The sequence below is a fragment of the Nanorana parkeri genome, unplaced genomic scaffold (genome assembly GCF_000935625.1).
Source record: "Nanorana parkeri isolate BGI_ZX_2015 unplaced genomic scaffold, ASM93562v1 scaffold234, whole genome shotgun sequence".
Lineage (NCBI taxonomy): Eukaryota > Metazoa > Chordata > Amphibia > Anura > Dicroglossidae > Nanorana > Nanorana parkeri.
Window position 1 is genome coordinate 296110 of NW_017306502.1, and position 13926 is coordinate 310035.

At 37.5% G+C, this 13926-nt stretch overlaps 1 protein-coding gene across 9 annotated transcripts in view; it reads left to right on the forward strand.

Moving 5' to 3' along the window:
- The window catches only part of CASK (calcium/calmodulin dependent serine protein kinase), a 240822-nt gene that overhangs the window by 226191 nt on the left and 705 nt on the right, over positions 1-13926 (forward strand). For 4 of the 9 annotated variants that reach the window (XM_018556340.1, XM_018556341.1, XM_018556338.1 and 1 more), the window contains 5 exons: positions 1852-1932; positions 2045-2125; positions 3402-3604; positions 5980-6063; positions 12351-13596. In XM_018556340.1, the coding sequence (XP_018411842.1) occupies positions 1852-1932; positions 2045-2125; positions 3402-3604; positions 5980-6063; positions 12351-12527 (626 nt within the window). In that variant the 3' untranslated portion in view covers positions 12528-13596. Of the gene's footprint in view, positions 1-1851; positions 1933-2044; positions 2126-3401; positions 3605-5979; positions 6064-12350; positions 13906-13926 lie in introns of those variants that run through there. The other 5 variants (XM_018556337.1, XM_018556339.1, XM_018556342.1 and 2 more) reach the window with 2 other exon arrangements.

Below are 13926 nucleotides of genomic sequence, written 5' to 3' on the forward strand. Positions count from 1 at the left end.
GCGTATTCCAGAGCACTAGAATTCACTTCACTTTTCCTCTGTAGTAGTCACTATAGATTTATTGTAGAACAGTGTTTTACCTATTGCTTATTTACATTACACAGAGTTCTGATTTGTATCATTGTAAATGGATATAATGGCAACTTGAATTTGCATTTATTTTCCCACAGTGTTCTGATTTTAAACATCAGCCTAGAAAACCTGTACTTTCTGATTTTATACAGAAAATTACATCTCCCTGAAACACTGTTCTAGAATAAAATGAGTTCAAATAGCATGACTGTGTTCATCCTTTTGCAAGAATCATTGCATGTTAGAAAATTAAAACCTTGCATCACAATACTATGCATGTAAGAATCACTTTTTGCTTGTTCTAAATAGTTGCTTGAAGGTCGTTTTTAGTTTTCTTTCCAATCTCTACCAAATTGCTTTTTAAGCATGTATTGTCAAGTTCAATTATTTACCGCAGGTGATAGTTAGATTGAAGACTACTTATGTTGTGCATTAGTTATGATAGAGGAGCATGTAACGTGTAAATGATTCTTTACTAGACAGCCTGAGCTACAAGGTTTAGCCCAGTAAAATGATATTGGCAGTCTTTTCACTTCACTGTCTATTTGAATCAATTGATATTAGTGGACAGTTCACCAACCCCATATAAGCTGCAGGATGATAGTTGCTAGAGGAAGCAGATGATACTCATCAAGACTGCAAATACAATTTTAAAAAACCTTTACATGAGAGCTTTGCAATGACTTTGCTTCCAAATTATGTGTGGAGGTCTACTTTACTATTCGAAGGCCCTGCTGAAAAAATGTCTTTGTAATCAATTACGACTTGTGCCACCTGCAGTTATGTATACAGTAAATTTGTATGCTCCAGTAAGCCAGCAGAAATGCCAAGAATTCAAATATTTAGGTAATAGTTTGATTGCATTTTAAAATCAAATTCAGTTAAAATATTTATTGTAACGGACACGTTCGTACATAGCTGGCAGTGCGAAACATAAAGGTGTCCATAAGCTTGAGAAGGTGGTCAGATGCACTGGCATGATCCAGCCTTGCTTAGTTACCTGTGTCTGCCAGAGCTGCTGTAAACATGATAGAAGAGGATGAGAAGAGCGAGCTGCATACAGAATGCATGGCTTGTGGTACCCACTGGAGCCAGGAGATATGAGAGTATCACGTGATCTACCCCAAGTGACTGCGATCTCATGTCTATGGGTACTTTTAAACTTAGAGACATTTGTCCATACAAAACACAGATAAATAGGCCCAACCAGTTTACAGAGTCACAACTGGCTGTGTATATACTTGTTGCAGCGGCAATACTATAGTAATATAATATAATATTTAGTTGTAGGTTTAACCTTATGAAATTATTCCAATACAAGTGTCCTCCACATATGTTTTGCATTTATTCCTCAGTTATGATTATCAAATTTCAAATCTCCTAGTTGTAGTTTTGCACAATCTGCGTTTAAACAGTAGAAAACCAATTTGCTGTTTGTGTACCCATAATTTGCATCTCCAGTACACTTCTCACTGCTATGTAGATATACTGTACATGTGTTACAGGGATTTGGAAACTGCATATACAAATAGAGTTCTAGAGACTGTACAGTCAGGTAGATAGATATTCCTTCTAATTTCTAATTCTTTAGAGTATTTGATATGTGCTGCAAAATACCCAGCAAGATGAGTACAAATTACCATTAATACATTAAAATATAAGTGGTCACGGGTGTGAGAATTAGCATTTTGGTTGAGACTCTATCACTGTTAAGATAATTGAACAATGATATGATATCTTAGAGAAATGTTCTAATGTGTTGGGTTTTTTTCTCTTTAGTTTTTGATCAATTAGATCTCGTCACTTATGAAGAAGTAGTTAAACTGCCTGCCTTCAAAAGGAAAACACTAGTCCTTCTAGGTAATGTATTTTGCCTGAAGTTCTTGTTCTGGCAGCTTCAATGAAACAAATTGTAATCTTAATTTATTTTACCTTTTTATTTATTTTTTTTATTTATTTATTTTTTTACTAGGTGCACATGGTGTTGGCAGACGACACATAAAGAATACACTAATTACTAAACATCCTGACAGATTTGCTTACCCTATCCCACGTAAGTACTGTAATGTGAAATATTGGAGTTCAGATTTCATAAAATATTGAGTGATTGGATTTTTTATTGTTCAAAAAAAAAATTATCTTAAAGCACCTCTAATTGACATGTTAAACTAGTGTTGTGGCCCTTTCACTCCTTTGCGGCTCTTAGTTTAAGGATTAAATTGGATAATGCCCCCAGCATTTCTCCAGTTAATAACTACATTCCTTTACATCATGTTTACATAATGTTGCTTCTAAATACTTTAGAAAATGCTCCCTTTCTTTGGGATAACGTCGTAAGTTACTATTATGTTACTTACTGAAGTGCTATAATAATTTTCTGGCCATTTGAAAATTCACTCAGTACATCCCACTGTTGGTTTGACATGCCTGTCTTATCTTTGACTTGTTAAGGTAATTTCAAAAGTAACTTCCAATCATGTTTAATCTATAGTTTGCATTAAAGAGTGTGGCCAGGCAATATCCAGATTTAACCCCAAACCTCCCTCTACAGCATGTCCCAGCATTGTTTTTTGTTTTTTACTTGTTTCTGTATCAAGAGACAGCTTTTATAATTCCCTATGACCATCACCAGACTTTTAAATCCGTGCAGGGGCAGCTGCTGGGAGCTTAGTTCCTATTGACTTTGCCGCCACACCCCCCAGAACTACATCTCCAAAAGCAATTTCCCTGCACACTGTGTGTGGTCATGTCCTTAAGAACCAAGTCAGCAGCATTGTTTGCTGAAAAATAATATGCATATTGAGTGGGACAGCGAGGGGTGGAGATTGGTGGAGTTTTCTATACTTGCAGAGTTTATAAGGAGATAAAATATAGTATTGCAGAAATGTACTGTATAGGTCCTTGTTTAATTGCTTCCTGTTATAGGGTAACAACTTTGTCCTGTATCTTCACTCTGTCACATCTGCTTCTGGTGGAGACTTTAAGCAGTCATATAAGAACCAGTGGTTATGCATGAGGGAGAAGCAGGCCAACCATTACCTTGCATTGCAAAGTCAGGGTTTTGTGTCTTGGGACACTTTAGAAGATATTGACACCTACAAACACCAACAGACATCTGTTATACGTTGCTCATTATGATTTTGTGCATATGAAAAGTGTTTTAATCCACAAAACAATTTACATTTGCTTATACAAATATTTTCAGCAATAATGGTCACTGAAGGAAAAAAGTATGTAAGCAGTTCTGTATAGCTAATAGATATGTTTGTAATTAAAATAAAAGTACTTTGGCAAGAGTTTTAGTGCATTGGTTTTGTCTCAAATTTCAGACACAACAAGACCTCCAAAGAAAGATGAAGAAAATGGGAAGAATTACTTCTTTGTATCTCATGACCAAATGATGCAAGATATCTCCAACAATGAATACTTGGAATATGGCAGCCATGAGGATGCTATGTATGGGACAAAACTGGAAACAATACGAAAGATCCATGAACAGGGACTTATTGCAATACTTGATGTAGAACCTCAGGTAACTTTTAATATATCTGAAGTTGTAGTTATTATTTTATTATTTCTGACATCAGCATATTTTCTGCCAAAGGTGCAGTTACACTTTGTGTAACAAGGAATTGCTGTTTTGTAAGTCTTTAAGTGCCTATGTCTTTTACGGCTTGGTTACCTACTGCTGCAAGCCTCACCGCAGCCCTTGTCTCCAACAAATATGTGCAATAATAATTATACCTATCCTCTCCTTTTTAAGCTCTCCGGCTCAGCACTATACCTGGCAGATTGTCAGATGAATTCTCTCTGCCTTTCCTGCATTACTGTATTGTTATATTATGTGACCATATTTTGTTATATACAGAACAGCCACTGATTATTTTCATAATCTTTGTCTACTTCATGACCCAAACTTTTATACTGGGCTATGAACTAATATAGAACCACGATGTGGAGCTACAATGTCTAAAACAATACTACAATCAAGATTCATCGGCATCCATTCCGATTAGGCTTACTGCGCATATGCACACCATTTTGGACCACAGGAGCACACATACCAACCACACGGATGCAGTTCTCCATTTTCACTGCTCTATTCGGCACAGGCGATTTCTGGACATTGGGACTCCCAGCTGTCTGAAGTGATTCTCATAGGATGCATAACCCATCCTTGCCTGCTTTTCTTGGGGGGGCCCTCATCGGTTCTGACACTTCTAGCCCCAGCTGTGTTCCTCAGTCTGTGTGCCTGCCTTCTTAAGAGTTCCCCTTAACCTCTTCAGGGACACCTTCTTCACCCTACATATCTAGGGAGGAATTTTGTGCTTCAATGTCTGAATCTATAGGAAAATTTCAGCTATCTTGGAAGCCTCAGACTTGTTACCTGAATTACTATTTTAAGTTATGAACCGCTATATAAGCATTCACACTTACAGGTTTGAGATTCTAAGGATTCATTCATGAGATTTTTGAGCTCAACACAATAACAGAATTTATTGGTATATAGTATCAAGACTTAAATACAATGAACCAACAATCTATTTAACTACAACATACAAAGAAAAGATTTAAACATTCCAAATACCCAGACATTGGTATCTAACAGACACACAGACATACAGTTAAGTGGGTGAAAGATTATATGTATAGTTACCCATTAATCGTCACATGAGGCCCCATCCTGGTGAAAAAGAGAGAGAGCTCCTTTTTCCAGTCATTAATATACCCCTGGTGTCCATAAGGATGCATTGCAAGTCTCCCAATTGGTTGTCTCCCAAGGCCTAATGGAGATTGGAGGGTTTCCAAGACCCTCTTTACAACTCCACACCCCTCTCTACGATTGGTCAGTCTACATATTATTAGATCAAAGGGTCTTGGCTCCTGTTAAACAGGATACTGAAGTTGCACCTCTATGGTAATTATCTGGACACGCCTGGGCTCAACGATGACCCTATTTGCAATTCATTGGGCCTGCTACTCCCCTCCACAGTGATAAACACAACAAAGATTTTATTTCCCTACAAGCTATCAACACCTCAGGGGAAATATTTAAAACAAGAAATAAAACTATATACATATGTCTTATGAAGATTTGACATAAACTCATACGGTAACAGACTGCAGGGGCCGCAAGCATGCCCCCTCCTCCTCTTCCCTATAGTCTGTTTCCAACCTTCCTCCCTGAAGAGGAGGGTGAGGATGGTACCTCATCTGGCCCTAGGGGGTCATCACAAGAGGAGGTTCAATCTGTTGACATTTCTCCCAAATATAGGATACTGTTCTATCCTTATTGATGCAGGGCATATATGCCTCCACCTGGACTAACCTGCATCGACCTTGACAAGCGGTTATAAGTTTGGATGCCTGGACTGGTAAAAACATTCCCTGTACACTTGTTTGTACAGCCTGTTATGTACAGTGACTGTTCCCACCCTGATAAGGTGTTTGTCCCTCCAAAAATGTTCCTCAGCAATACCCTGTTAAAGAAGAGTTCCTAAAGAAATGGACAATCCCAGTTGTGGACCCTGCTTTAAAAAAAATGTTAACAATCTTCATGTCCCAGTCTTCAAGGACCATGAAGATAAAAGCTTAAAGACCTTGTTCTCCCTTGTGGGTCTGTCTATGCAACCTACTGTCACACCCATGTCTGTCAAACTTAAGCTGTCTGGTCCTAACAAATAGCTATGGCTTCTGGTTTGTTTTTTTTGTATGTTTTAATTTGGGCAAACATTAGATAATATTTGTTTACTTTGCTATCTTACCTTATAAGAATTATGTTTTCTAAGATACTTTGTAGCTTTGAGATCTGTTTACTTTTTATTCAGATTGATGAATTGTAGGGAAGAAGATAATCTTTGTGTAGATGCTCTTAGACTAATCAGGTGGCTGTCCTTTTTTTTCTAGGCTCTTAAAGTCCTGAGAACAGCAGAATTTGCTCCTTTTGTGGTCTTTATTGCTGCACCCACAATAACCCCAAGCATCACCGAGGTAAGCTTAGGATTTCCTTTTTCTTTACTATGCCATTATGTCATATTTAGCCTTTTAAAGTTTTTCTATTTTAGCTACTGCTGTAAGAGTTTTAATGGTTGGGCTTTACATTAAATTTATTTTCCATGATATTAATACTTTAAGGTTGATGGTTTATTTTCTTAAAAAAATTATACTGTATTTTTCCGTGTATAAGACTATACTTTTTCATAAAAATATTTACCTAAAAATGGAGGGGCGTCTTATACACAGGGGGCCGAGAGGAGAACCGTGGTTGTGAAACTGCCGATACCTCTGCAAACTAGCCTCACGAGCGAAAATTCCGATTGCAGAGACAAGCTAACAGGTTTCCTCCAATCATGAGCCTTATGTACCCGACGTCAGCTGATGCTGCGGAAAGCCTGTAGCCAGTGCCCAGATGCAACAGGGAGGGGTAATGTCGGAGCATTCTGAGCCCATAAAAATGTCAGAAAACAAAAAAAATACCGGTACCAGGAAGCAGCTGTCTTACTCTGCAAAATGTAAACTGGATGTAATCAGTTATGCCAAAGAGCATGGGAAATATTGATTTCTGAATTTTGGGTAAGAAAAGTGGGGGGCGTCCTATACGTGGGGGCGTCTGATAGATGGAAAAATACGGTATATGAGCCTTAAAAGTACGCTCAAGCCAAAGATGGAAATTAACTCATAAAATACATTCAGGGGGCACAGCCTACCATCCCAATGCTTTTTGTGTTTCAGCCATTGCTGTAGTGCATTAAACCACTCGCTTGTCTTATAGCGAGTAACCGGAAACCATAGAATCATCTTCACATTTCCATTGTATTATGGAGTATTATCATTCTTAGCCACTAGTGAGAAGTCGTGCATGAATCCAGAGGCCATGTTATAGTGGGGATGTCTCCTCAGGAGTAAGGTAGTTTTGTTTCTTACATATGCTTCCAGCTCCCTGTTCTCACCCAGAACTATACCTTTGAACCATCCACACAACATACATCCCTGTCTACAGTTCCTGCCAAATGTAATATTTAATGTAATATACAGAATGCATGGTGGTGCCCCTTGTGAAACTGCAGTCCCACCCAACAAAAACACTATGCATGACCTTTAAGAATCTTTAATGTCTAAAAGTTACTCATGCAGCAACACAGAGTGGAAGAGAATCAATCCGTTTTGTACTTTAATTTTTTATAATATGTGATGTTAATTTATACATCAAGGCACCTACAATTTAGTTATTATTGAAAATGGTCAGCCATATTTATTTCCTTCAGCGCATACCATTTTTTTAGTTTTTCTTATTACATTTTGCTTAGGATGGAAACTCTGTTCATAATGTTGCGCTTGCCTTTTCAGCTAGGTGGTGAAGATCCAGTCCTATAAGGTTACTTTGGTGACAACCTTCCCTGAGTGTGCTGCTATTGTGCCAAGCTGTCAGATTCCCATGAAATCAGTGGGACTTTCACAGTACTAATGGGCATAGCAATGGGAATAACCAGGGTAATATGGATCTTCATATAGGACAAAATAGATGTCTATCATTTTAGTTAAAGGCTGCCCAATCAGCTAATGTAATTGTTTTGGCAGGGTGTCTTTATTTTTCATTTCTGTTATCCAGTGGTTTATGTTCTTCTTTTAATTTTGTTTTGTGTTTTCCTGAATTATTCTTTCCCTTTTACTTACACACTTGCACATTTTGCTAAGCTTCCACGATGGTGCAGAAAATTACCTGTAAGTACCAGAGAGGGGTTTGTACAGCAGAACCTGATGGTAGCTTTTGTAGATTTTGCTAGTTAGATGCCTCTTCCCCTTGGCTGTTGCTTTTAAAATATTGTGTTAAGATCGTTTTTGTTTTGTTTTTTTTGTTTTTTTAAACAAACATTTAAGTACAGTTGTACGTCAACAGTAAAGCTACAGAATATTCCCTACCTCATCCTTAACATTACAAACGTTAATTGCATCTGGTACCTAGGGCTGTTACTGATTTAAAATTTTCGTGTTCGATTAATCGAAAAAAAATGTCATCGATTTAATTATAACGCACATACAGATCCAACTACATTTGCCTATACACATATAGCACAGCAATGAAGTAATAAAATGAAGTAGGATCACACTTATCCAGCACGTTATTAATCTCACGTGCCCCACTCAATATGGCCGCCACTTGAGTGGGGCAACTCAGAATAATAACGTGCTGGATTAGAGTGATCCTAGTTCATTTTCTTACTTCATTGCTTTTCTGTATGGTGTATAGGCCAATGACTTGGCTGGCACTCGTGCAGAAAATTTCTTGGGCAAACTCACCGGCCCAAGTTGCTCCGTCAGCTAACGAAGGTAAGGGGGAGGAGTCAGGTGACGTCACGGACATCGATGACACCGGACCCCTTCCCTTCGTTAGCCGACGGAGCCACTTGGGGACATCGACGTCACCAGACTCCTCCCTCCCCCTCCCTTCGTTAGCCGAAGGAGCCACTTGGGGACAGCGACGTCACCGGACTCCTCCCCCCTTCCCTTCGTTAGCCGACGGAGCCACTTGGGGAAGGAGTACGTCGATGTCCATGACGTCATCCGGATCTCCGACGGGACTCCCGGAAGCCGACAGAGAGGTGAGTATTTTCATTAGCGATCAAAAAAAATTGAATCGATCAAAAAGATTAACGATTAATCGAGAAATTAATCGTTAATTTGCACAGCCCTACTAAAATGTTTACAACACTGACTGCAGGGCTGCATTTAGCTCTGCACCTATGCCCTGTAAACAACAGATCACAGTGAATCAAGCCCAGCATGTGCACTGTGCAGATAGACATCACTATAGAAGGTAATGGCAGTCCTGTCATAAATTTGGTACTTGAAGAGCATGAACTTGATTCACAGTGATGTAGAATTGACACGATAGAAGAGCACTTAATACAGCCATTAAGTTGTGTGTGCAATGTTGAGAACAGTTTTGGTTGGTCATGCATTTATGGTTTTTAATTGTTTAGCATGAGGAGGGAGTTTCCATGAGTTTCATCTGCTCTTTAAATCCTCAGTCAAGGGTATCCATCTTTATTAAAATTGCCCAGAAAGCTTTGTATAGCACCATCCTAAATGAACCTGTTTGCAGCAAATGGTCCTCGCTATTTGGCTAGCAGTATTTCTTTTTGGCCCTGTACACTGTCAGGACTTAGCCGAAGTATATGTTAGATAGGTCAGATAATGGCAAAGATTGAATGGATTAGATTAAAAAAAAAAGTTGCTTTTAATTTGCAAAAAGTATAGCTAGTGTTCTGCCTAGCCTGTTAGGCGTTTAGGTTTCCAAGCCAGTGGACCACTCTGCTATAGTTTTCCATGTTTATTATTTTATATAAGCCTCAACATGTTATGCTGCTCCTAATAAAAACCATCAGACCAATGGCATCAGTCACTGGTACTAAAGGAGCTTGCGGTGTAAAATCAAAGTCTGTCATACAGTGAATACTGTTTGGGTGGCTTCAGTGCTAGCTGTTATGGAAACGGCACACTGCTCAGTCAGCTTTATGACTAGACATGGAAGGGCATCTCAACTTCAAGTAATATTTGCAAATTCTGCAGTAATCTGTTTTTTTGTTTAAACAAAAGGGGCTAAATGTAAAACCTGCTTTTAAAATCCAAAGAGAGGTCTCAGTTGCATAGCACAATTTCTGATCTCTAAGTGGTGTGAGTTTTACCACTTGCAGACTGTGGGCTCATTTGCAACAGACTGTTAACATTTATGTTACTTGGCAATTGAAATCTCACATTGAAAAAACTTGAATCCTCTGTTGTTATAACTCTGAAAAACAGATTTTATATTGGGTAAACAAGCCTATGGCCGCCAAAATATTTTGCATTCTCTTTGTGTCCACGGTTGCATTCACAATAAATCACTTTATTGCACCAGAACCATAAATTCCATATAACAGAAATAAATACGGATAGAATGACTCATTACAGTATTAATCATAATTTGTTAGAAAATGTATCCATTAAACCTGTTCTGGTTCTACAGTAATACGCCTGTAAAGAAAATAAAAAATGAATGTTGCACTTTTTTAGAACTCATATTACACGTCACAGTTAGCTGACTTTTCACATTAAGTGACAGTCACCCTAAGTTAGCTGCTACCGCTGTCTTGTCCTGTCCTACAAAGGTGTTCAGTGTCTGCCCCATTTCCATCACATCATTCCCCCTATCTCCCTTGATTTCCGGACATGTGTAGAAGAAAAGGTTATGCCACAAAATAGGACAGAACTGTGCTTGGGATTTATTTTTTATTTACCATTTTATAATGTTGTGCTTTACATACACACTTTTTCTTGTATTATTCATTATTTGCCAGGTTGGGGTGGATTCATTGCTCACTATATAATGACTTTTCTACTTATGTTGATTTGCAGTTGCAGGGAAATGGCAGCTTGTGGGCTGCCATATACAGGTGAAACTCCAATAATTAAAATATTGTTTGCATTAGAGGAGGCATCTTTGCATTAGAGGAGGCACTGGACTTCAAACATCTTGCAGGAAGAATGGAGAGGCACACACTGCAAGATGCTTGAAGTCCAGTGTGAAGTTTCCACATGTGATTGCATGTAATATTCTAATTTTCTGAGATTGTGGATTTGGGGTTTTCATGAGCTGTAAGCCATAATCATCACAATTATGACAAATCACAGCTTGAACGATCTTGCTTTGCATGTAATGAGTCTATCTCATATATTAGTTTCACCTTTTAAGTTGCATTAGTGAAATAAATGAACTTTTGCACGATATTCTAATTATTCGAGTTTCACCTGTATGCCTGAACTTTGCATTTAAAGACAATACTTTAAAATACAATTTCATTTCTTGTTCCTTAGATTCAGCTCTCAACATAATTTAGATTACACGTGCTATTTTGCTGGGACTGGTAGAACATTATAGAATGTGCCCCACTCTGATTTGTGGCATTAACTGTGAACAACTGAATCTGTTCGTTTTAATATTCCCCATACTATAGGTACTAGATCGTCTCACAGTGTATATTTATTGAGACCACCTGTGCCTCAGCCTGTATCGATGGGCAAATGCATCTTATTAGAGCTGCAGCTAACGATTATTTTCAAAATCGATTAGTTAGCCGATTTATTAAGTTCGATTAATCGGATTAAAAAGAATTAAAAGAATGGCTCCAGTGATGGGACTACTAGTTTGTATTGAGATTGCAGTGCATCACAGGAGCAAGCTTGGAGCGGTGGAAGTAAAAAAGAAAAAAAGTGTGGTGTGCAATATAGTGAAATGAAAAGTGTAAAATTATACAGCAATGAATGCAGAATGGCACCGGCTATAGGAGGAATACAACAAATCCCAGCAATACATTATAGCTGGCGTTATTCCGCATTGCGATGTATAATGTACTATTGCTGGGTGTTGTAGTCCTCTATAGCTAGTGGTATTTGGCATTGCACCACTGTATAATTTATTATTGCTGGGATTTGTTGTACTCATCTACAGCTGGTGTTATTCTACATGGCGCTGTATAATGTATTATTAATGCAGAATACCACCAGCTACATAGGGATACAACAAATCCCAGCAATACGTTATACATACAGTGTACAATGTATTGCTGGGATTTGTATTCCTCTATAGCTGATGGTACATTGTTTAATATACAGCACAATGTACCATCAGCTATAGAGGAATACAAATCCCAGCACCCCCTGTGGAGACGTGAACAGGGCCAACCTATCAGAAGCCGATTAATCGATGATTGAAAAAGTTGACAACTTTTTCAATAATCGATTATGTCGATTAGTTGTTGCAGCCCTACATCTTATGTACGTTCTGCTGGAATTATAGATCCATTTAGAGGTTTCTGAGATCATTTACAGTTAATTGACAGGCAGCTCACCTCCAAGGTGCGACAACCTGTTTAAAGTTGCTTTTACATTCCCATTGACATCTATGGGCAGAGTAGATCTAATGCAAACAAAAGCCCATCTACACAGGTCCATTTTGTAACTATGTATGATATGTGTTTGCAATATATGTGCCTGTATCAAATAATTGCTTTTAATATTGTTTCATTAAATAAGATGGGGTTGTCTCAAGATAAGAATATTTGTAAAAATAAAGAGGTTGGGTTGGTTATTTATACAAAATAGCTGCAGGTGCTAAGAACTTTGTACCTTAAATCTCAAAATCACTCAATGACCGTTGGATCTTGGACATGAAATGTGTTCCAGCCCCACTTCTTTGGATTTTAGTTACTGATTTTATCTTTTGCTTTTTCATTTTACAGGATGAATCTCTTCAACGCCTGCAGAAAGAGTCCGAGATCCTCCAGAGAACATATGCACACTACTTTGATCTAACAATTATCAACAATGAAATTGATGAAACTATTAGACATCTGGAGGAAGCCATTGAGCTTGTGTGCACAGCACCACAGTGGGTTCCAGTGTCCTGGGTGTATTAGACCATGCTCGAGAACTATTGGCATTTTATTACTTCTAAACCACCTCGTGCAGTACTTGGAGAAACCTCTTTGTTGGCATATGTCAACTGGTCCTGGCCCCTAGAGACTACCTAAATGTAGTGTGACCTGAATTTATAATTATTGTTATGTCCTAATAGATGGAAATGAACTGAGCAAATTTACATTTTAAAGAGACAGTATCTTTCTTTTTTCTTTTTTTCTTTCCTTTGTGTTAAACCATACATTTTTTTAAATATCTGCATTATTCAATTCTTTGGAATGTTATATTTTTTAAAACCATAGCTTTTTTTCAAAGGCCTCTGAAAACTGCACAAGTGATATGCTGCTTTCTATAATCTATTTTAATAATGGGAGTTTTCATTAATTTAGCAGGGATGAAACACTATGTTTTAGAGTCAGTGGGCCAATAGTAAAGGCATATTTAATTGATTTACACTAAATAGCCATCTATTGAAAGAGGAGATACCACATATTTAATGGCCTTTTTCATTTACTGCTTACAATAATAGTTTTATTTGATACTGTCTCTTTGAAGAGGTCTGTAAACAATATAGAGATTTAAAACCGGGTCTTAATGCATGTGGACAGTCGCAAGCGTTTATACTGTTGGTGTGTCTGTGTTGAACAAAACTGTAACTTACAGAAACATACATTCCGTTCATGGGAAACCGTACCCGAGGGAATTAAATAAAATTATTATAACCGAGTTGTAAACCTATGCACATCCCTTGCATTTTGGGCAACTTTATAAAAAGAAACTGATTTTTATTAATAATCATGTAGTGAAATGTGTTTGTAATTTTGTCTCAATTTAATTTTTGTTGTAAACAGGGAAGGGTTATATCAATTTTTATTTTTCCGTTTTCCCTCCATTTTGGGTCTGTGTTGTCAAGAGAGTATTAATGTATAATTAAGTTGTAAGGAATTTTTTTCCTCTCTTATGCATATGTAATTGTTAACAATGCACAAAATTTTAAGAGTTATATAATAAAAGGTTTTTGGGGACCTCTACGAAAATCAAGAATATTCCATTTGAATGAAAGTTAAAAAGAAAAAGAGAAAAAAAAATGCCCTGTAAATTCTGAATTAAATCAAAGCTTAACCTGACCAATATTTTACTATTTTATTTTTTATATATAATTTCTTTTATGTGTTCATTTATTTGCCTTTTCTGTCATTCATTTATTGTGACTAGGAAATACATTTTATTCTGGTGGCACAGTGGATGATTGTACAGGTAGTTTGTCTAGTGGATTCATATTATATTTGGTCTCAAGGATGTTGCTAATGGGTTCATTTTTACCCTGCATCTCTTCTCCTTTTATTGGCACAATATCCAAAAAAATTGAAGCACAAGGTCTACAACAAGTAATCATAA